This window comes from Myotis nattereri (genome assembly GCF_964212035.1).
Source record: "Myotis nattereri genome assembly, chromosome: 8".
In the NCBI taxonomy this organism is placed as follows: Eukaryota; Metazoa; Chordata; class Mammalia; order Chiroptera; family Vespertilionidae; genus Myotis; species Myotis nattereri.
This window is the reverse complement of record NC_138083.1, coordinates 36,245,411-36,269,795: the sequence shown is the minus strand read 5'-3', so window position 1 is coordinate 36,269,795 and position 24,385 is coordinate 36,245,411. Positions and strand designations below refer to the sequence as shown.

The following is a 24,385-nucleotide window of genomic DNA, read 5'->3' as shown; positions in this document are numbered from 1 at the left end:
ACCCTGGGAAGTGGTGGTAATGGCCAATATTTGTTTGAATGCTATTCCATGCCATGCACTGAACTACAAGCTTCCTAGATGTATTACCTCATTGATTTTCACAGTATCTATTGGGAAAGTAAATTCTCTTTTACAGATAAGGAATGTATAGATCAGAGAGGTTAGCTAATTTACTCAAGATAACAGATTTAGTAAATGGTGAAGCTGAGATTCAAACCCAGGCATCCTGACTCTAGAGCCCTCACATTTCACTAACGTATTGTGAATGAGATTTATAGATCAAGAATCTGAAGCTTAGAGAGAATTACAAATCATGTCCCATAAATGCATAGTAAGACTTGACCCCTGTTATTCTGGCTCTAAAATTGCTATTTCTACTGTGCCTGTCTAGGCTTTTTGTTTTTGTATTGGGCTAATAATTGAATTCATTTACATTTCTCAAGCATACACCAACTATGTGACTAGAGAAAGAAGATAATCAGACCAAAAAACACCCTTTGGGTATTTGTTTCTTTTTTTTTATTTTATTTTATTTTATTTTATTTTTTTTAATTGCTTAAAGTATTACAAAGGGTATTACATATGTGTCCATTTTATCCCCCCGCCGTAGACAGTCCCCCAGCCTCCCCTATCCCCCAGTGTCTTATGTCCATTGGTTATGCTTATATGCATGCATACAAGACCTTTAGTTGAACTCTTACCCCCCTACCTCCTGCCCCCCAACCCTCCCCGGCCTTCCCGCTGCAGTTTGACAATCTGTTTGAGGCAGCTCTGCCTCTGTATCTATTATTGTTCAAAAGTTTATAATGGTCTCTATTATCCATGAATGAGTGAGATCATGTGGTATGTTTCCTTCATTGACTGGCTTATTTCACTTAGCATAATGCTCTCCAGTTCCATCCATGACGTTGCAAATGGTAAGAGTTCCTTCCTTTTTAGAGCAGCATAGTATTCCATCGTGTAGATGTACCACAGTTTTCTAATCCATTCATCTACTGATGGACACTTAGGCTGTTTCCAGATCTTAGCTATGGTGAATTGTGCTGCTATGAACATAGGGGTGCATATATCTTTTCTGATTGGTGTTTCTGGTTTCTTGGGATATATTCCTAGAAGTGGGATCACAGGGTCAAATGGGAGTTCCATTTTCATTTTTTTAAGGAAACTCCATACTGTCTTCCACAGTGGCTGCACCAGTCTGCATTCCCACCAGCAGTGCACAAGTGTTCCTTTTTCTCCACATCCTCTCCAGCACTTGTCGTTTGTTGATTTGTTAATGATAGCCAGTCTGACAGGTGTGAGATGGTACCTCATTGTTGTTTTGATTTGCATCTCTCGGATGATTAGTGACTTTGAGCATGTTTTCATATGTCTCTTGGCTTTCTGAATGTCCTCTTTTGAAAGGTGTCTATTTAGGTCCTTTGCCCATTTTTTGATTGGATTGTTTATCTTCCTTTTGTTAAGTTGTATGAGTTCCCTATAAATTTTGGAGATTAGGCCCTTATCAGATATGACATTGGCAAATATGTTTTGCCACACAGTGGGTTTTCTCGTTGTTTTGTTGATGGTTTCTTTTGCTGTGCAGAAGCTTTTTATTTTGATGTAGTCCCATTTGTTCATTTTCTCTTTAGTTTCAAGTGCCCTAGGAGCTGTATCAGTGAAGAAATTGCTTCGGTATATGTCTGAGATTTTGTTGCCTTTGGATTCTTCTAGAATTTTTATGGTTTCCTGTCGTACATTTAAGTCCTTTTCCATTTTGAGTTTATTTTTGTGTATGGTGTAAGTTGGTTGTCTAGTTTCATTTTCTTGCATATATCTGTCCAATTTTCCCAACACCATTTATTGAAGAGACTATCTTGGCTCCATTGTATGTTCTTGCCTCCTTTGTCAAATATTAATTGAGCATATTGGTTCGGGCCGTGGGTATTTGTTTCTAGAGCTACCTGAACATTCATCATATACACACCAGGACAGTATTGCTGTGGCTTTTGTTTTGACAGAGAAAGAGGCACTTCCATTAGAAATCTTTCTTCCTCAGAGGCTATGACCATTTTCTGGGCTCCCAGCCAGAAAGCCGTCTTCACCGCTTCTAAAAGGATGTGTAAATCTCTCTGACTTGTAATTCCACCCCAGCTTCAACCTCACCTCTCCTTGACTTAGCTTGGCTTCTGGGGCAGTCATTACATATAAAACTAAGATAATGAACAGGGTGGCTAAATTCCCAGGCATAGTGCCACTAGCAAAGGGTCCGCTGGCAAGAGTGAACAGATCAGAAAATTACAAAGAAGAAAATTACCAATAAGCCAGTATTCCTGTGACTCAACAATATTCACTGTGTATAGTGTTTATATACAGGTGTCTTCAAAGATGTATACACACTTTAACAGCTGATAGCTCAATTTTAATAAAAATGATATGTATTTTAATAAACACTGCCTTTATAGCTCTAGCTGGTTTGGCTCAGTGGATAGAGCATCGGCCTGCAGACAAAGGGTCCTGGGTTCGATTCTGGTGGAGGGCACGTACCTTGGTTGAAGGCTCCTCAGGCCCTGGCCCTGGTCAGGGCTCATGCAAGAGGCAACCAATCTGTGCTTTTTTCACATTGATGTTTCTCTCTGTCTTTCCCTCTCTCTCCACTCTCCCTAAAAATCAAAGGAAAAATATCCTCAGGTGAGGATTAACAACAACAACAAACACAAATAAACCCAGGCTTTATAATTATTCAAAGTGTGTGTAAACATTTTTTGGGACACCCTATATAAATGCTATTCATTGTACACACACACACACACACGTATATCTCACACACATCTATTCATATGCAGTTATGTATATACTCAATATATATTATCACGAAAATGGGATTATACTATACATAATGTTGGTAGCATTTTTCCTCACCATGATACCATGAACAGTTTTTTTTTATTGTTGTCACTATTATAGATGTCTTCCATTTTCCCCGACTTGCCCCCTTCTGCCTATCCTCTGCCCCAGCTTTCACCACATTGTGTCTATGGGCTATGCATATATGCATATATGTTTTCTTTCATACTCTGTATCCCCATGACTATTCTGTAACTACCAGTTAGTATCTAAATCCCTTCACCTTTTTCACCATCTCTCCAACCTCCCTCCCATCTCATTTATTGCCATTTTATTACTCATACTAGGGGCCTAGTGCATGAATTCGTGCACCTTGAAAGGAATTGTGGGCCACGAGGCTGCAGTGGGCACAGGGGCGGGTCTCGGCCCATCCTCCATGCCCCCGCCCCACCCCTCCTGCCTCGGCCCCCGGTTCCCTACCTGCTGGCAGCCCTGCTCCCACTCCCGCCACCGCTCCCACGTGCTGATAGCACCGCCTGCTCGCACCTGCTGACGGCATGGAGTGATTGGGGCTGGCGCCAGCAGCAGGTGCAAGTGGGGCCAGTGCCATCAGTTGGTGCGAGCAGCGGCTGCTGCCCTGATCGCCCCCTCAGGAGCAGGGGGAGGTGGAGAAGTCCTGTGGGGCGATCCGATCCTGCGCCGGGTGCTGGCAGCGGATGCAAGCAGCAGTTTAGTCTCCAGCAGCAGATGCAAGCGGGGCTGGTGCCAGCAGCAGATGTGAGCGCTGGGCAGGACCGTGGCGCACCAGAGCAAAGAATTTTCAGTAACCACCAGAGGCTCACCCCAATGACAGTGACCGGCACCCCACCTTGGTCTGGCAGCCCCACTCACCTGCTCCACCATCTTGCCACAGCCAACGCCCACCATATTCCATACCCTGTCACTTGCTGCAGACACTCGCCATGTTCTGCGCGCACCCCCTGGTGGTCAGCGCGCGTCATAGCAACCAGTTGTTCGATTGTTCTGCCATTCAGTCTGTTTGCATATTAGGGTTTTATATAGATAGATAGATTTTCTATCCTTTTTTTTTCTTTTTTTTTAATATTTAAAAAAACCAGCAACACAGGAAACTGCTTGGATAGGCCAGGTTGTGTGGAACAAAACCTCGGGGAATTACCAGGGAGGGGTGGACAGTGTAAGCCAGATTGATGGAGTCTCAGCTATGGTGCCTGCCTATCAGCTCAGTCTTGATGTGGTTTCTTTATTTTTTATTTTTTTTAATTGATTTTAGAGAGGAAGAGAGAGGGAGAGAGAGATAGAAGCATGAATGGTGAGAGAGAATCATTGATCAGCTGCCTCCTGCATGCCCCCAACTGGAGATCGAACCCACAACCCAGACATGTGCTCTTGACCAGAATCAGACCCGGGACCCGTCAGTCCACAGGTTGATGCTCTAGCCACTGAGCCAAACTGGATAGGGCTCGATGTGGCTTCTTTAAATTCTTTATTGTGGACTTACATTCATCTAAATTTAAGGCAGTTCTGAATGATGGTTGTTCTGTAATTTGGTTGTATCTGGGAGGATTCCAGTACCACATTTACCTACGCCATCATCTTGACCAGAAGTCTCAATGAACAATTTTTATCATTAACCTTTACAACATAATTTTTCATGACTGCATATAATGTACCATGATTTAATTAACTGATCTGTTATTAAGCATTTATGTCCTCTGTTTTCATTAATATGAATAAAATGCTTTGACAACCTGGTGTGGAATTAGAGCTCTGTAAAAACATTTGTTTCCTTAGGCATCTAGAAATGGAATTGCTGAGCCAGAGAATTACACTAGGGTTTTTCAGCCTCAGCATTACTGACAGTTTAGATGAGATAACTATTGGGAGTCGGGGCTGTCTTATGCATTATAGGATGTTTAGTGGCAACCTGGTAGGTGCCACTTAAAGTTGTTAATAGCATCCACCTCCCACCTACCCCAAAATGACAATAAAAAAATGTCTCCTGACATTGCTAAATGTCCCCAAGGAGGCAAAACTACCCCCTATTGAGAACCATTGCAGTAGACAGTTTACACTCCATCAGGAGTTTCTGTCCCTATCTACTCAATAATACTGGATATTACCAGTTTAAAATCTTCACATACTAAAAAAGGGGATTTAAATAGGGGCAATCAATATACCCATCAATGTATTGTGAATATATTCCCATGTATATTCTTCTGTAATATGACTTGTAATAAGTTACTGTCTAACTACACCAGGTTCATGGTAAATGCCAGCATATGTTAGTAATTTCTAGATTTTAGGTACTATTAACTTTTGAAGGGGAATAATATTATCTTAGGAAATGGGTGAGGAAGTTGGGTGATTGTGTGAAGTTCCAATGTCTTTTACCTGTTTTCCACAATTTCACCAGCATTATGCTTTAATCCTTATTTTTACTAATGTAACAAGTTAGACTCGCTTTTAAATTTTAATTATAGAAGGAATTGTGCTCATTGTCCCAGGGTTCTCTCCAGAATGACTATATAGTTCTCCTGCCTTATGAATGAAACTCTTATCTGAAGAGCCCGTTTTTGTGTGACTTGATTCCCTCACCTCCTTGGAAACTTTGTGCTTCCGTCTGTCAGCAGTGATCCCAAAGAGATAATTGAAAAGTCCAAAACCCCAAGCCGGAGAAATTCCCGAACTGAAGAACCAACTGTGGCTTCTGAAAGTGTGGAAAACGGACATCGGAAGCGATCCTCTCGGCCTGCTTCAGCCTCCAGCTCTACTAAAGGTTAGCAGTGGGGTGTGGATACTATTTGTAGGTCAAATAGAAGAATGGGATCCTTATCACAGCAGCAGAGGACTTTGTCCTTCATCTTTGCATCTATTCCTCAAACCTGTCAAGTTCCTTTGTCTTCTGTTTGGTCCTTTGTTAGTTCATTTAACTATGTGTTTTTTGTATACGTACACAAGAACAGCAAGCACTGTTAGAAAAGAACATAACAGGCAGATTGATTCATTATCACCAACGACTTCAGATATGTCCTCAATAACATGGCCCAGCCAGCTTTCTATGTTTCTGTAATCAACTCTCTTTTCCCCCCTCCCTACTGTTTTTAAACCTACAATCCTTACTTTCTCCTCTCTTCTCAGCAGAGACTCTCACCTCTTCCCAGAAAAAATAGAATCCCTCTACTCTCACTACCAAGACATAAATCTACCAATGTCGTCCTTTGCTCCTACTATAATAGAGTAGTTGTCCCTCCTCAAGTTGAAGGCCAGTGCCTCCACTTTTGCCTTTGGTCCCACCTTCTCAGATCTTCTCAATACCATTACACTACCAGTTTTCTCTGTTAACTATTATCTCCTTTTTTAATTAACTCTGCCCTTGGCTTTTATGACCCAGAACTCTCAGTAGTTTTCTGACTACGCTGACTGCTGCTTCTTAGTCCCTGTACCCAGACATTGTGTGTTGGTCTTCCTCAAACTTCAATCCTAAGTTGTCTTTTTTCTTCAACTTGTATTTTCTCCCTAACTTATTCATGCTTCCCTTCAGTTAGAACCTTTCATATACTCATGTATTGATTTCTAGTACAGACCTCTAGAGATTTTAGATAACTGCATGTATATCCTTAACAGGACCTCACATTCAACATGTCTGAAAACAGACTTGTGATTTTCACCCCAGTGCCAGGTGGCACTCTGCCATTGTTCCCCACCTCAGTGAATGGGACCACCATCTATTATTAGGCAAGTCCTCCTTGGCACCTCTCTCCCTCACTCTCACATCCATCACAAAAAGCTGCTGATTTTATGTTAGGTGGCCCAAATTCATCCACTTTTTCCATCTTTATTGCTATCCTAGCTTAAACCCCTTCAATGATTTACCATTACCGTTCATTACCATTAGGCTTAAAGTCTAAAAGTGTCAACATGGCCCTGGCTGGTGTAGCTCAGTTGGTTGAGTGTAATCCCAAGAAGAGATGGAAAGCTGGAACCAGTTTTAGAAAAGGGGTGGGGAATAGGCTTGTATACTTAACCTGGACATTATTCCAAAGTGATGATAGTCATGTTAGAATACCTGCCCCATACATGTTTTGAAGTTTAGCAAATAGCTTAGGAGAGGCCATAATGACTTTGTGATCTTCAGAGGGGTGCTGAGTGTCTCCCTAGAGGATGGCAGAGCTCTGGCCAGACCCCAATTGTGCCTAGATCTCCACATCAGCACTCAGGTTATCAGTTCTTAACTGTCCTAGGGTAAGTTACCTTTTAAATCAGAAATGAGTGCTGTAGCTCTTTGGATTTTTAAGTGTTGGAGCTCTTGGATCCAAATTAAAGCATAAATATATATATATTACTTGGCCAGCTATGTTGTATCCAAATACGAACCAAAGCCATAAAATAACTTTCCTATGATTGTATTTGAATGCATATCCATGGAGTGATCATGAAGTATCAAGCTGGCTTCTAAAAGTTATGGTTCTCAAACTTGGAAATGTGTAGTACTGGGGAACTGGAATATCTTCCTGCAGCATCACTTCTTAAAGTTTTGAAGAGAAAAAGCATTTTGCCTTTTTGTACTCATAAGATTTTAGTCATATATGCAGAAACAAAATCAGAAATAGTGTGTGTTTTTCACAAGAATCTTGAAAGTTAAGAAATATTATGAGCAGTTTATAATGAGAAGTATTGGTACTTTTGTATTATTGAGGAAATGGTAACATTAATCATGTTTCTGCTGTGAAAACAGTTTGCTTATATCATGTTGGTTGAGGCCGACTAGACTGCCAGCTTGGAGCAGGTGGGATGGATGATTTCTGGGCAAGTTCAGGGAGGCCCACATGGTTGATAGGTGATGCTCTAATCTGTTGTTTTGTTTTTGGTTGGTTGGATTTCCCACACACACACTTTTAATTACAAACACAGAAATTGACTCCCCCAAATCAGTGAACTCTTTTTAAAATTGTACTTGATCTGAAGTGTTTTTTATAAATATGCAAATGAGTAGTTCTACTCCTGGCATGATGAGTTCCCCATTAACACAGAAATGATTCTTTTTCCCTTATCATTCTTAATTTACTCTTCTGTGTATAATTTTGTGTTATATTTTCAACCAGGGAAAAGGATCAGTAGTTAAAAACATGAAATTCAATGCATAAGTTAGAAACCAAGGAAAATAGGCTAATATTAGGGACGTTCATAGCAACTAGTAGTCATCAAGCAGCTGTGAGTGTCCCTGTGGGACCCTGAGATACCTCTGACAGCAAAGTGGAGTGAAAACACTACCGTACCCACAGCCAGTGACTTGAGAAGCAAGAATCTAAAAACAGAGTGGCCTGCCTGGCGTGGCTCAGTGGTTGAGCGTCAGTCTGTGAACCAGAGGTCATGGTTCGATTCCGGTCAGGGCACATGCCCAGGTTGTGGGCTCAATCCCTGGTGTTGGGCATTCAGGAGGCAGCTGATCAATGATTCTTCCTCATCATTGATTGTTTCTATGTCTCTGTCTCTTTCCTTTCCTCTCTGAAGTAAAAAATACATATAAAAATAAAAATAATAAATAATAAAAACAGAGTGTACAGATATTCTTAAAACAGAAGTGTTGTTATTGTGGAAATGCAAATGAACAGACATAATTAGATATATCTTATGGGAGAAAAACCCTGAACAATAACTGTCTGAAACTGCATTCTTGTAGCATCATTTAGAAACCAGACATGCAAATTTTGAAAGGAAATGTTCAGAATTTTTTTGCAATTAAATAGAAATCTTGGCTAGAAGTAGTACAATAAAAAGCCCAATGAAGTGAGCAAAGTCAAATTCAGTTTCTAAAATTCCTTGAAAGTAAAGCAAAGCCCACCTACTAGAAGATTTAATAGAATCTTGGACTGTAGATTTGGCCAAGTTTGCTTAATGTCAAAATGAGACAACCAGGTTGAAAAAAAATGCCCATATCAAATTACCAATTTAAATGGATAACTTCCTAAAAGACTGTTATTAACCCAGTTTTTTTATCATATAGTTAGCTCTAAAATAAGAATATATGAATGCTGTAACTCCGCTATTAGTTTTTGAACCATTTGTATATCTTTCTTTACATTAATTTATAAAACCCTTGGTGGTTTAAAAAGCAATTTTTTTGACAATATATGTGATGGTTTTGGGGGTTTTTTTGCCAGTATAATATTGAAAGGGGGTATCTTGGAATTGGGATTATGCTCAGTCAGATTAATTAGGCAACCTTTAGGAATAGGCCAGATGCACACCCTGAAGGTACTATCAGTCACCTAGAATTCCTTACCTTAAAGGGTTTGCCTCTAGATTCTCTTATTGTACTCAGGGGAGTAGTAAAAATGATAACATTTTGTTGCGAGTATAAAATTGAATCACAAAACAAAAAACTCATCTTTTCAGACAGATTTATACACACATTAAAAATGAATTTGTCCTGTGACCCAGATTGGCTAGATTTATCCAGGGAAGGTGATAAGAGACTTCGGAACCAGGTCAATATGTTTTTTTCCTCATGGTATCTTTTAGATACCATCCTCCACCTGGTATCTAAAAGGTTACTTTTTTTTGTTGTTTCTAGCACCAATCAGTTGTTTACTCAGGGTCCCACTCATTGATTCATCCTCAGGAGCAGAGGCAGCCTGCCAGATCTTTGGGTTCTTTGGAGCAGTAACAGATGGAAGGAGATGGGGAGGGAAAGCCTGAGGTTGCTTACCCAGGCCCCCCCTCCCTACACACTCTTCACCTCTTTTCCCAGCCACATATGTGTTTCTCAGACACACCACTTGATCCTTCATATCACAACAAAGGAAAAGCTTCCAAAGTTGACCTAATTAATATTTTTCTAAGGATGAATATTCAGTCAAGACAAAACTCTGTTTATTTTTACTGCAAATGACCAGTTTGCTACTGTGACAATGAAGCTTAAATGTTGAAAGTAAAAGAATTAAGGGGAATTTTGGTTGAATAAGACTCTAAATTGCATGCAATTAAAATGGACACCATTATCAGCATTTTGTCAGATTAACTGTCCTCTGATTAGCAAAAGACTAAGAGAAATCAGAGAGACTGATTCTACCCGATAGCACAAGCAACATGGCCTCCCAGCAAAAAAAAAAAAAAAAATTCAATTTCAATATGTGACATATTGAAATTTCCAAAAACATTGCATAGGTCACCTCTTGGAAAGTCATCAAAGCCTCACTTCTTAGCAATTAATATTCCTTTTTACACCTACCTTTTGAATCTGGGTTCTTAAAATATTATGATACAAAAGAGAGAAGAAAAATTGCTTAGAACACTAAATCTAAAATGCAGCATCCGAAAATTCAGCCTAGTTTTCCAAAAGAGATAAATCTGATTCATTTCACACATTAATGTGTTAGAAAAGAATTTTTTCTCCTTGATATGAAATAACTTTAAAATACTATTTTCATATTAAAACCAAAATATCTACGTAGCAGCATGAAGAATGAGGGTGAATTTTTAAGATCAATATTAGATTTTAAATGTTCACATTTGGAGAATTTCAAACTATTCATTGTACTCTGCTGTAAGAAACTTGTATGGAAAAGATTTTTAGAAACATAATTTAAATATGAGATAAAATTGAATTAATTGATGTAAGACACTATGATAATGCAAAAGGAATTAAGTCACTATTACCCTGTGTGTAAATCAGTAAATCACTCAGTTTGTGCACCTCTTCCTTGAAGTCCTCAGGCTCACCTGGACTCACAGAGTAGGCTGTGGCTTGCTCTGAATTGCTTCTATGCCTGTATGTATCCACAGCCATGATGATATACCTGGCTAGACCACAGTAGACACTTGTTGACCAAGGGTCATGGCCATGTTACTTAGAAACTTTGGCTCTAGCATGGCAAAATGAATTCATTACTGCAAAACAATGGCTTGGCTCCAAAAGGGATCCAGAGGCTTGTTTGGCACTCAGGCACGATTTACTCACTTGCGTGTTGCATCATTCATTGATTTCTCATCAAAAGCACTGTCAGTCTATCCATCATTTCTTTGGGTGATGGGATTTGGTGATAGAGATTGTGGGGTTAATTGCCTAGCTAAGGAAGCTGTCCTCATCCTGCCACTTTTTCCAACCAGGTACATGTGCTTCATCTCCCACCACCTGTATCACATTTTCCCAGTTGCCAGGTTCTAGTACACAGGGCGTACCCTCCTCCCACAGAAGCCAGAGACCCTCTTCACACTGAGTGCCCCTTCTGCGTCCCTTAGACTGATTCAGAGCCAATAGGGCTCCACTTAGGTTAATCTGTCTTCTTGTGGACTACCTAAAAGGCACTGCTATAAAAAGTTGCCTCAGCTGAACATGTCCTTCCTTTCCCCCACAGACATAACCAGTGCGGTGCAATCCAAGCGAAGAAAATCCAAGTAAACAAGCTGGACAGCGACTTGATACTTGTAAATGTGTATGAATTTTACAAAAAGCAGTTTTGAGCTGTGACTTTTTAAAATCACTTTCTGTACAGCTAGTCATTTTAATAATGTGGCCCTTTTCCTAGTCCCTGCAACCTGTTTCATAAAGTGCAACGAGAAAAGCAGAGTTGTTGAACCCTTTTGGTGTTGATGAAGTTCAAGGTTTCTAAAATGTTGCCATGTATTGAGAGGAGCTAATGTGATTATGTTATTAGTTTTCACATTTCCTAAGCAGCCTAGAGTACAGGGTGAGCATTTTTAGGTCTCATGATGTATTGTGCTGTGGAAGTATTGTGTGAGTAGCAGTAGTGGGGACAAAAGGAATCTTCTCATTTGGAAATGTTGTAAATAATTTTATTAAATAGTGTTTTGGATGTATTTGTTGTAGAAATGGACCAGTGAATAAAGAGAATCTAAGGATTTGTACAATGTGAAATACTGAATGTGTTAAATAAATGTAATTGTCTTAGAACATAAGTGTATGTTATTGATAGGGGATTATTGAGCAAGTGTTTTTCTTTGAATCATAAGTGAATAGGAACAGCCTTCTTTGTGAATTAGAATCCCATCTTGTCCTAATTGCACCTGAGCTGCATCTGACAAGTTGAGGGAAATGCAGTCTTGCTCACTGAACTCATTCTTGGCTTTGAAGAAACTAGCCCTTTACAACACTGTACCTCGCACTTTATATGTTGGTCAGATCTCTTTGTATTGCAAATAACAATCAATTTAGAGAGGATCAAAGACCCAGGATTTTCTAGAGACAGGAAGTCATCAGCAACCCAGAGAGCACCTTTTCTCCACTTCATACAACTGCTTCTCTGGGCACATGATGGATTGCTCCAAAACAACTGTTTATACCTCCTTCATTCAAGATAAACCCAGCCTGACCAGCAAGAATCTTTTTAACAGCATCAAGAATCTAGCCCAGTTTAGGTCAGCTTTCCACCTTCATTCCAGTTCTGTGGTTAGATGGGCAGTCCCCAAATAAAAGCAGTCATTTTGTGTTATGTTCTTCAAAGATGCCCATTACATTTCACTCTTTGGCTGCCCTGTAACTCACCTGCATCAGGCTTAGGGGTGACTTATCATCAACATCCCCAGGTTTTCCCTTTCCTGGCTTAATTCTTACCTAAACACTGCTTCTGCTCCCATCCTACTCCCTACCTACCTTCAGGGGACTCAGATGCTTGGGGACCTGTCCTTGTCTTGGTCTGGGTCTCAGCCTTCTGCTGTGTCTCCTACCAGCTAGACATATACTCCATCCTTTCCCCTGCAGTAGCTCCTTGCCATTGCCATAACTCAATGCCTGGGATCAAAAGGATGAGTTGGTGATTCTCTGTCATGCTCTTAGTCTCATCTCTATTTCAACTGTCTTATTATATATGTTTTACATTATAAGGATTCTCTAAAAGTAGTTATTTATGAGTCAGACCCCATGCTGTCTGACTCTGTTCCCAGCAAGCTTATCTACCCTCTTCCTTCTCTTATGACACACACGAGAACCAAAGCCAGCCTAATAATAATACCCTCTGCCAGTACTGTGCTTGAGATTACAAAGTGCTTCTCAGACTTTACCTCTATTCAGACAGAAAGTATAATGTGCTTTAAATAGATTTTTATTTTGTTTTTCTTTATATTTCTCTCTCCCATAGAGGAATAACATTACAATCTAACAATCAGAATTCTGTTACACACATACACAGGCATGCCACAGGACCATGTTGAGGTGGTTGTGTCCTTGAGTCTGTTGAAATGTCACAACATGGTCAACCAGAGTCTCCTCGTTCCAGCCAGTCTCAACACAAAACACCCAAGAGGGATGCAGTCTACTTGGTTCCATTTGGAACTAGGTGGCAGGACAAGTGGGGAAATATAGGGGGTATAGTGTGTCTGCATTCGGTCCCCACGTAAAGCCACATGGATCTGAGGAGGCCTCCAAGAGCTCTGGTGGGGTCCTTATTGCACCTAAGATATTAGGGGTCAGAGCAAATTGATCAGGATACCGGCAGGAGTTGGGAGCAGGCATACTTCAAAACAGCAGCAAATTGCATTCATACACAAGTGATACCCTGCTGGGGCCAGACTGGCAAAGGCTGGAAAGTGACACCCAGCTTGAAGAGAGCACTCAGACATATGGGGAATCACTGTAAGTCACCCTCTGATGTAATGGGGACTCACTCTAGAAACGGGTCCCTCTGACAAACTCAGTTTTGGCAAAGTGCTGGTAGTAGTGACATGAATTAATATAAACTGGAACAAACTTCTCCAGGGTTCTCTGAAAATATCAGTCAAGACAGACTCTCTAACCCCTCACCTGTCTAAGGTTGCATAGGACTTTGTGAATTCCGGTTCCCTCATATATTCAAGTTCTGTGGTTTAAAAAAAATCCTGAAGCATGCTCAAGGTGAAAGGCACATACACAGTCAATACAGTATGATGCTTCAGGAGTTAGACTAGCAGGAGACTGAGTAATGTTGGTTCTTAGAAATCTATACACAATTAAAATATTGCCACACTCACTACAGAATCTATAGGAAAGTACAAAAACCTATGAGCCTTGCAATCAGCCAGGTGATGAGATTGGAAGGTTCTAGAACTACAGGAGCTCCAGAAATATGGGTGAGGGAGGGGCCTTTTGAAATTTGAACCTAATGCCCTATTATTCACTCTTCCCCCACAAGAAGGATCATGGGAACTACCCTGGACTGAGCGTAGGCCACAGCAAAGGAGTAGACAAGAGGAGTTGGAGGGAATTTCAGCTCTTGGAAGTGCTGAAGACCCTACGCTGGCTGTGAAGTGACGGAGGGGTAGCTGGAAGAAAAATGTGACTAGGTCATAACTGAAGGAGAAGCTTGGGGCCAGGAACAAGGTTGCCAACTACTGGGGCCCTAGTGGACTGGCGTGGGGACTTTGATCTGTTCTTAGTGTAGATTTGGCTTACTCCCTTGGACAGGAGACCCCAATAGGGCTTCCTCTGTCACCATCCCAGTATCCATGGGGCTACCCTCTCCCTTACCCATACATCCCACATGAGGCTTGGGGCTACAGGGTCAGGAAGGGCAGCTGCCTTTGCCCTCATGGGAATGCAGAGTTATAAGCCTCCACTTAACTGTGAGACCTAGAAACCTGGAATTAGAGTGAGGGGGAAGACCTATGTTAGTTTCTAACAGGAAATCTTAAGTTTCAAGGAAGAAAGAGCATATACTAGTAAAGGACAGAAAGAAAAAAAGGGAAGCAACTTGGGGCATCCCAAGAGGCTATTGCTGGTGTCTGAGCCCAAAATTCAGTCCCACCATGAGAAGGGGAAGTTGGTCACCCCTGTTCCCTCTGTTTCACTCAGGGATTCAGGTTCCCTCCTCCAGGTATTTACAGGAAGAGAAGGGGAGGAGAACCATAGGGCACCCATTTTTCCCCAGCAGCCTAGAAAGGAAGAGAGCACTCAGGAAGAAAAGGGAGTGTGGCCCTTAGGGCCCAGAACCTGGAGCGGGACTTTGGGGATTAGGACGGTGAAGCTCCTGGCCTCCTACCTGGAGTGTTTATTAGCCATCCTGGGCAGGGTGTGAAATACAAAGCCAGAGGCATGATGAAAGCTGAGCTGTCAGTCTTGGGATGGCTTCACCCCACAGCTTGTCCTTCTCAGCATCATCCTTCTGCATTCTTACACTGGGGTGTGCAGTTTCCCGGCCTAGAAGCCCTCTGGCCTGCATCTCTCCTAAGCTAGTTCTAGCACCTTGGACATGTGAACAGATGGCCCGGATGGCAGGGCTTTGCCCAGCCTCTACTCCTGGTGTGACATGTTGGGGGTAGGTTTAACTAAGCCTTTCAGACTTGGGCCTGCAGAGGGGTGGATTTCAGGAAGAGATTTGGGAGGTGAGATTATAGGAAAGGGAAGTGGGGGCAGACTCCAGGCTCCAGCCTGAGAGCAGGGTTAGGCCAGTCTCTGAGCAAGCACACAGTACCAGCTCCCATGGTGCCCTGCTTCCTACAGCTTCTCAACCTGTCCTGTCTACACTTCCAGTAGGCTGCCTCTTCCCCTCAGTTCCCTCCACCTTCTCCCTTTAATTCACATCTCACAGTCCTCTTCTACATACTTTACCTTTCCAGGCCTAAGCCACTACAAGGAGCCCAGCCCCCAGGGTGAGAGGGAAGGGTGAGACTAAACATAGAAACCTTTAGTCTCAACCTCCCTCCTCCACCTCACCCTTTGGGAGGGCATTATTGGGAAGGGAAAATAAGGAAGCAGGAGCGAGTGTAGTGCCAAACATGAGTTAGGGCGAGGCTTGTAAAATGGGAATTGAAGGTAAGGAAACAGCTAGATCTGGGACTGGAAAAGGAGACTCTGAGAAATAGGGGTGGGCCAGAGGTAGAGGAATGGAGGGCAAAGATAAAGGGGAATGTCAGGGCAGAGGCAAGGATGGGGACCAGAAAAGGAAGGATGGAGTCAGTATGGGAGATGAAGGATTAGATAGATGTTGGGCAGGGGGCCAGAAGAAAGAGGGTAAAGGGTAGAGGAGGTCCAGAGGTGGATTAGAGAATCAGAGATGGGAAAATCAAGGGGACTTTAAAGGGGGTTATCACCCCACCTCACACACTTGAGGGAGGTTGTGTCATCAGCCCGAGGTGGGCTGCGGGCGCCCCTGGAGCAACACACTGGCTGCCGCGGAGGGGCCCGATAGCGGTCGGGGGTCGGCAAAGGGTTTGTGGTTGGGCCGGCGGACGCTCAGTAGTTGAACTGGCGCTGGCACGGCTGGTAGATAAAGTTGCCCTGGTGCTTGGGCCGACGCGGATGGCTCTCGCGGGCGCGGTTCTGCCGTTGCATCACCTTGGCGCTCAGCGCATGGCGCTCCGCCCGCTGCCGGGCCCGCTGCATCCGCCGCACCTGGCCCGCCCTCTCCAGCAGCGCAGCCCGCGCCGGCAGAGGGGCGGCTGCGTGGTGCGGGGCGCGGAGCTCGCGGCGGACAGGCGCCAGCTCCCTGCGGGAACAGAGCGGGGCCAGGTCAGGGCCGGACCGAGCGGAGCGAAGGGTCCCCGCACCCTCGCCCTGGCGCAGTGCTGTCTCCGTCCAGAAGGGGGCGCCCAGGTCCCAGCCCTTCCTCCAGGCCAACCTGGGGACACCTCCACGGTTCTCGCCCCAAACTCCAATTCGGCCCTTGCCTTTCGTAAAAGCCTCTAAAAGCCGCACCCCCGTGACGTTCTGGCCTTGCCCCTCCAACCCCATGACCCGTCCCCGGACTTTTAGCCACGCCTCCCCGCCTAAAGCCCCGCCCCTTGGCCCTCAGAGCCGCCCTAGCCCGGTCCCCGGCCCGTAGGCCCGACCCTTGGCCCCAAAGACTCTCCTCTAAAGGCCCCGCCCCTGCACCTGGGCAGCTCCCCAACCTCCAGGCCGACCCCGCCCTCCGGCCCGGCCCGCTCACCCTTCGCTGAGGTCGCCGTCGGGCAGGTCCGCGTCGGGGTGCGGGGAAGGGGGTCCAGGCTCCAGCACGATGGTGCTGCCGGTGACATAAACGGACATGCTGGGGTGCTCGATGAGGAGGTCCTCCAGGGGGCTGCTCTGGAGGCGTGCGGGCCCGAGTCCGGGCCCTTCTGCAGTGAAACAGGCGGGAGGGGTGACAAACCAGCTCTCGTCCATCAAGGAGGGCGCGGGCGGAGGGCGGCCGGCCGGGGCAGGAGCGGCCCCGGGACTGGGTGGAGCCGCGTAGCTGTCTACGGGGCGGGGGCGGGGGAGCCATGCGGGAGGGGGAGGCGCAGCGGGGAGGGGCGCGCGCGCGCACACACACACACACACACACACCGGACACGGGGGTGGGGAGAGAAAGGGCATCGTTAGTCAGACCCGCAGCCCTGCCCGTCGCGCCCACGGGGCACCCAGGGGCCAGGAGTCTCGCTAGGGCCCCAACACTGCGCCGCCAGAAGACGGCCCGGCTTGCATGGGACGGGACCCTGTACCCCACCTCCCAGGTCACTGCCTCAGCCCCAGTTTGCCCGGTAGGCCTACGGGAACTCCCCAATCCCCTAGCAGCTCCCTTCCCGCCGCTGCTGGGCCACCTGACCTTCCCAGGCCCAGGAGTTAGAGTCCTGGCCCCCGACCTAGGCCTCACCCGGCAGGTCAATGATAAGCCAGCCGTCCACTTCATCCTCCTCCGAGACGAAGGCTCGGGGGCAGTCGAGGTCCTCAGGGGGCGGGGGGTTGCTGAAGAACAGGCTGGTGAGGCGCTGGAACATGTTGGGAGAGTGAAGCGGCCTCGGGGGGGCGCTCTAAAGCAGTGCAAAAACCTGGGAGGCGTAGAGAGGCGTCAGAGTCACCACTGACTGAAGTCTACCCCTGCTCCTGGCTGGGGAGACCACCCCCAGTCCCCAGACCGGATCAGAGTACAGCAGGGAGGTGTGGGGAAGACTTGCAGTGTGTGGGCTTTCTGGTAGGTCAGCCTGCTTTCAGGTTTTTCTATTTCCTGTGTGACCTTGGGAAGTAATTTAACTGATCTGTGCTTTAGTTTTCTCATCTGTCAAATGGCAATGAAAACAGTATCCTCCTCTTGACCTTTATAAGAATTAAATGAGCTAATAATAGTATTCTCCTCTAGGCTCTAATAAGAATTAAAGGAGCCAAGCACAAAGAGCTTAGGACAGTATGTGGGCAGGGTAAGCATTCAATACATTAATCACCTTGTTATTATTAATATTACTGCATGCTTTAGGGACATGGAAAGAGTGGTATATGTGTCCAGACTCTGTCAAGGAAGGTTTCCAGAGGATTGGACATCCAAGCTGGATCCTGAAGGGTAAATAGGAGTTCTCCAAGCAAGGAAGAAATTGCCCAGTGTTGTGATTATTTATCATCATCACAATATTGCTAACATTCATGTGCCAGGTACTCTACTAAGCACTTTACTTCTATTACCTGATGTAATCCTCACAACAACTCTAGGAAGTGGGTATAATTATCATCCCTCTTTCATAGGTGAAGAAACTGAGGCTCAGAGACGTGAAGTAACTTGCCCAAAGCTTCACAGATCCTAAGACAAAGAGGTAGGATTTGAACACATGTAGTCAGATGCCAGAGGCAGCACCACAATCGCTATATTCCATTGCCTTTGCTGGGTGTCTGTCGGAATGAGGCATTTTAACTTGGTGGCTAAAGGCCATGGCTCCTGTGTATTTTTCTGGGAAGATGGACCTTGGATTTCATCATGATTTCCCAAACAGCACCTACTTGTGCGGCTTGAAAAGTGCTGGCTCGCAAAAATCTCACAGAACTGCTACCGTGTGATTGCATGGACCTCCGTTCTGTCTGTGACAGTGAGCTTGGAAGATCCTATTCCCACAGGCCCTCCCCCTTCTTACCCCTTATTCCCAAGCCCATGCTCAAGGGCAGTATCCCTGGCTAGGAAGAAGATCACATTGCCTGGCCCCAGGGAGACAACAGGTCAGAGGGAGGTGATAGTAGAGGGAGGGAGATATCACACCCCAAGAGCCCTTACGGATTAGCACTGAGGGTTAGACCAGGATTCAAGGCCTCAGTCAGCCCTTCCCTGGGTAAAGATGAGGAAGGAGACCTCTTACTTCAGGAATGCAGACACCAAGGAGGTGGCTATAGATCTGCTCCTCTTCCCACCTCAGCCTATCTCAGGACTAGACCTGGGCTTGGGGTACCCTCTGGATGTCCCTAAAGCTTCACCCTCCACATCTGTCCCCTGAAGATGATCAATAATTTTGCTATTGGGCCACTTGTCACCTTCCTTGAAGGATGTTTCCACACTTACATTCCCTGAAGGCATTCTACTCTTACCGTTAACCCACCTGGGATATTTATGTGCTTGTGACTACCTCTCCTATTCCCTGGGTATGTTTTCACACTTGCCACAGAATCCCCTAAACTCCATATCCTGAGAGTATTTCCACATATGCAGACCCACAGTAGGCTCCAGAAGGAAGTGCTCCCTGGGTGCTGGCTTCCCTGGTGGGAGATCTATGGGGATTATGAAAGCTTGAGCCATTCCAACTAGTACCTGCCCAGCACAAGCCACATATCCCAAACCTCTTGTAGCCACAGGAAGGCATTAGTGACTCAGTTACCAAAAATCCAGAAAGTTTGGCCCTTCCTGAAGGAAGGGAAGATTGGGGCCTTGATGAAGAACCCCCCCGCCCCCAGCTCTTTCCATTGAGAAGGTGAAGAAGTTAAGAATTCTTTCAGGGACTATCATATTCATCCAGTCCATTTCGCAACCTGAGGATTAGAGGACATAAGTCTCTCTGGGCAGGCCTAGCCCCAGGTCACTGAGCATCCAGTCCAGAGTGTACACAGAAAAACCTCAGTGCGAATAGTGCCCAAAAATACTCATTATGCAGAAGAGATAGGTCAGATGTGAGTCAGGCCTTGATCAAGTCACTGCTCCCCTCTGACCCCCTGCCCACCTATAATAGGGTGTGGGGTTCCTGACACCAAGGTTTATCATGCATTTTCCAGAGCACCCAGTGTGTACCAGAGCCTGCTCTGAGCCTCCTCAAATTACAGACAGATTGAGATAAGAAGGCTGGGGTGGGGAGAGAGCTGCCTGCCCGAGGTCACACAGCAAGTCAGTGACAGAGCCAAGAGTAGCAGCAGCAGCAGGCAGCCAGTGCCCGCCCCTCTCATGACCACTGGGGAGCCTCCTGGGTTTTCTTTCCCAGCCCTGCCAGCTTCCTGGTTCTCACATTCCCAGCCCTGCTCCAGGGAGAACCATTCCCTTTAATAACTGCAGCAGCTGTGCCCAGAATAGCACTTGAGCCCCAAGCCACCTCTACCCCAGCCCATCCTTGAGCAAAGCCCATCCAACTGTAGGCCCATCCACTTAGAAAGTCAGAAGCTCTCTTCTCCTGCCCTTTCTCCTGCCCCTCTCCATGAGCATAGAGGGGCAGCACAAATCTTACATTCACCAGCACTAGGCCAGGTCATGTCCTTCTACCTGATAACTCTGGGTGTTGGGGAGGTGATGAAGGGCCAAGCTCTCACCCCCACCCCCCATCCCCACTCCAACATCAGCTCTGATACAGCTAATAACTCTGGTGGTCAAAACAGCTGGGAGACAGCAATTTTATTGGGCTCTGGGACTCCAAGGTACAAAGTGAGGGTCAGAGCCACAAAATGGGACCCAATCTCCAAAGAACCCCTGGAAAAAGACCCAGAAGTGAGGAGCCCTATCAAATTTGGATGGTACAGTGTGTTCTCAGTGATAGGAGGATGTGTAACTTTTCTTGTATTGAGTTCCTACTAGGCATGTGCCCATGGCTAATGCATCTGTCAGTCACTCAGTAGGCATGACTCTAATTGGCTGCATGACCAGGAATAATCCACTTCCCTTCTCTGGGCCTCAGTTTCCCCTTCTGTGAAAGGGGATCTAAGAGCCCAAACTAGTTTGGGGGCTGGGAGTGAAATCAGATAAAGCCCACATACAGGTCAGAGATTAAGAGGATGTTGTTATGTTTGTCCCGGAGGTGCAGGGAGGGGATTCCACCACCATCTGGCACTGCCCCAAGACATGGGGCTGGAACTCCAGGACTCCCTTCAGCTCCATCGACCCCACCACCACCAGCCTAGACCCAGCAGCACTATCCGAGCCCCTCTCAAGTCGCAAGGAGAAAGTAGGGGTTCAGGGGCCTGACCCCAACCCCTGGATTAACCCAAGAAACTGTCAAGGCCCTTCCGGTCCCCACTGCTTTTCAGCGTATCTTACCCATGGGCCCCATCCCAACCCAGCGCCCACCGGGTCAAGGCAGGACAAGCGACCCTAAGGAGGGGGGCCGTGGGGGTGGGGAGGGCGGGGCTGGCCTTAGTGACGTTTCAATGTCAAATGCAAATAGAGAGACGTCATGGTCTACCAGGCATGCGGCAGCCAATCGCGAGACGGGAATGTGGCCCCGGCGGCCACCGACAGAGACAAACAAAGACCCAGGAACTGGGGGCGTGGGGAGCCCCTTAGCCAAAGCCGGTCGGGACTCACCGGGGTACCCAGGCGGTGCGGAGGGCCGGGTGGCGCTGAGGTAGTTGTTCGGCGGAACGGCAGGGGTCGGCGGCTGATCACAGGCCGGACGGCATCGCGGGGGCTGGTCAGGGAGGCGGCGGGGCTGCGCGCGGGACTCCCGTGGCTGCTGCGCTCGCCCGCGGGGCTTTGAGTGTGTGCACCCGCTGCTGCTGGGCTCGCAGCACAAATTGGAACGTTCAAACAGCTGATTGTGACGTCACAAAGGGGCCCGCCCGCCTCGCGTCACTGGCGGGCGGAGCGGTGACCAATCCCAGGCTGCGGATCCCCCTCCCCGCCTCCTCCACCGTCCGCTGACTAGTGCTCCAGACTCGGAGCCCAACTCCGAGCCGCTGGGCGCCGCCGGGAGGTGCGGCTGCTGGGAGCTCGGATCCCCTGCCCCAGGGTGACCCACAGATCTCTCAGTGAGAAGATCCCAACTCCTTCCTATGGAACCCCCATCTTCCTGCACTCCCTCCTGATACCCCAGCGCCCTCACCCCGCCCGCTGCCCCCCAGATCCTTTCACCTGCATACTAGATCCAGATCCACCGATCTGTATTCCTCAATTCCACACCACGTCCGTGCACCTCCATCCTCCCCACTACTTGCCTTCTTGCTGGCCCTCCCTTGTATATGTCTCACCTCCTCACCCCTACACATTCTGTTTTCCCACCTACTTTGTCTCACTGGGCAGGTTTGAGAGGTGGGGGGACTTGCCCCTTCACTAGTTCCCGGACAGCACCTGGGAGTGTAGAGGAGTTGGTTTGCTGAGGAGAGATTTTACAGAGCAGGACTTGGAGAGGAATTGCTCTGGGCTGAATAAACATAGAGACTGCTCCGTACTGGAAGTTTACACACCTTATTTAATCTGTTGCTACTGGGGGCTGGACAGAAAAGTGACAGGACAAGCATTTCTAGTCCAGATTTACACACAGGGAATGTGAGGCTCACAAATCTCCCTGTTAGTTTGTGGATGCATATTCAATAATGCATTCAACATTTATTGAGTATCTACTGTGGCCACTGCCAGACCATTAGCTGACATTTCTTGAGCACTTACTGAGTGCCAGACACTGTACGTATATGTATTTTGATCTTCACAACAACCCTCAGAGTGCTTCAGCCTCTTGCAGGAGACGAGGCCCTGTCCTGACTACCCTAAACTTGCTGTGTGACCTTAAATAAGTGATGTTACCTCTCTGGGTCTCAGTTTTCTTATCTGTAAGCTTAACATGTCCAGAGAGTCTTTCCAACTTTCCTGCCTGAGGATTCTGCCAATCCCATGCTCTAGGCTCCCAGGTCTCCCAATGGCCTGGGAAATGCCTGGAGAGAGACCACAAATACGCATCCTCCGAATCTCCAGGGCCAGAGATTCTGGGCCCTCTCTCAGTAAAGCAGGGTTGGTGGGGTGGGTCTGAGAGCTGCCCATCTGGCCCAACAGAGGGGAGAGGAGGGAGCTAGGCCAGAGCTTCATGCTCTGGTGAGAAAATCCTGTCCCTGCCTCGTCTGAAACCCCAGAGGGACTCCTCAGCCCTAGCAACTAGGAGAAGGAGCCAGGAAATAATACCCAGAGGTTTCCAGAGGGAGGAGTTTTGGCCCCTGGAGTGGTATTACCAAAGTGTCCTCATTCAGTGCAACCCTGAGTCTCTGCCCATCACATCTACTTCCTGTTAACTTCATACCCTCTCTTGACCTCCTTGTTGACTTCAACTAAATAATCCCTAACATGCCTTTCCTGTCACACTACTCGCTTCTTCTAAAACCTTCTGTGGCTCTCAAAAGTACCACACTCCTTAACACGACATGCATGGCCTTTCATGATCCAGCCCCAGTTATTTCCAGCTTCCTTCCTCCACTCCTCCTCTTGCCTACACCTTGTTTGTACTAAGGTCAAACTCCTCATTGTCTGTTCAACACTCTGTACAACCACACCTGCTAAAGCACTTCCCCATGTCTGGAATGCCCTCTTCAGGCTGTTCTAAATTCATGTCTTTCTGTCTTCAAGATTCTACTCACCTCTTCTTCCTCTAGGTAGCCTTCCCTGTCTCCACCCATGCGTCCAGAGCTACCTTGATGGACATTTATTTGTTCGCTGAACAGTAAGTGATGGTGACTAATTGTGTGTGTTTATGTGTATGTGTCTTCCCAAGTGCATGGCTGGTATCTCAAGGGTAGAATCTCTGTCCATATTCTCCCCACACTGGGCCTATGCTGGGCCTGGCAGAGTAGGTGCTATTCAAAGGCTTAGTAGTTACACAGCTCAAGAAGGGTGGCTGGCACAGAAGTCTACACCTGGCCCCTCTACCCTGGTATAAGAAGCATGCTATTGGGGACAGTGTTTTGGTTCTCCAAGCCTAGGGAAGGGGGTTCCTGGCATATACACTGATACCCTAAATGACCTGGATTCTGCTCCCAACCTTAGCTGATCCCCATGTACAGTCTGCTAGGGCAGATTCCAGTTTTCAGCTTCTTTGTAGAGTCAGGGGTAGCAATGGAAGTAGCGGGCTGGGGCCCAGTGGAGTCCCATCCTGAAACTCCTGGGACCCATCCCTCTCCACTACAGAGATTTATCATCAGGGAGGAGGAAACCTAAAACCTTAATTCATCCAAACTCCTTATTTTATAGGTGGAAAAACTGAGGCACACTAAGACATAGCGAGAGCAAAGTATTTGGTCCAATTGTCTTAACAATTAGAGCGTGGGCCTGGGCACTAAAGGGTCTCGGGTTTGATTCCAGGTCAAGGGCACATACTGGGTTGCAGGTTCGATCCCCAGCCTCCATTGGGGCTCCTGTGGGAGGCAACCAATCAATGTTTCTCTCCCCCCCCCCCCCCGCTCCCTTCCACTCTCTCTAAAAAACAATGGAAAAAATATCCGTGGGTGAGGATTTTTTTTTTTAAAAAGTACTTGATTAGAATTATAAAGCAGCAGAGCCATCTGCTGACACTGACCCCAAGGAGTAGACTTAGTATTCTGGGTCCCTCACTTGGGCCTAGGGGCTATAAAAAGAGGCAGTGAGACCCATGCTGGGGGTGATCCTGGAGTCTCATTTCTGATCAGATGTAGGGTGCCACTCCTGTGTACGTACATGGATAG

General features: G+C 46.5%; 2 protein-coding genes across 2 annotated transcripts in view; one reads left to right on the top strand and one right to left on the bottom strand.

Moving 5' to 3' along the window:
* The window catches only part of NCOA6 (nuclear receptor coactivator 6), a 69,329-nt gene extending 57,565 nt beyond the window's left edge, over window positions 1-11,764 (top strand). The window contains exons 13-14 of the mRNA XM_081097019.1: window positions 5,475-5,623; window positions 11,205-11,764. Of these exons, the coding sequence (XP_080953145.1) occupies window positions 5,475-5,623; window positions 11,205-11,248 (193 nt within the window). The 3' untranslated portion in view covers window positions 11,249-11,764. The remainder of the gene's footprint in view (window positions 1-5,474; window positions 5,624-11,204) is intronic.
* Window positions 11,765-12,887: 1,123 nt separating this feature from the next.
* On the bottom strand, window positions 12,888-21,506 carry TP53INP2 (tumor protein p53 inducible nuclear protein 2). Its single transcript, XM_081096424.1, has 4 exons — window positions 21,270-21,506; window positions 17,391-17,565; window positions 16,707-16,995; window positions 12,888-16,265 (listed from the first exon to the last, which is right to left on the bottom strand). The coding sequence occupies exons 2-4, from the start codon at window positions 17,512-17,514 to the stop codon at window positions 16,013-16,015; spliced, it is 666 nt and encodes a 221-aa protein (XP_080952550.1). The 5' UTR covers window positions 17,515-17,565; window positions 21,270-21,506; the 3' UTR covers window positions 12,888-16,012.
* Between the last annotated feature and the right edge of the window lie 2,879 nt (window positions 21,507-24,385).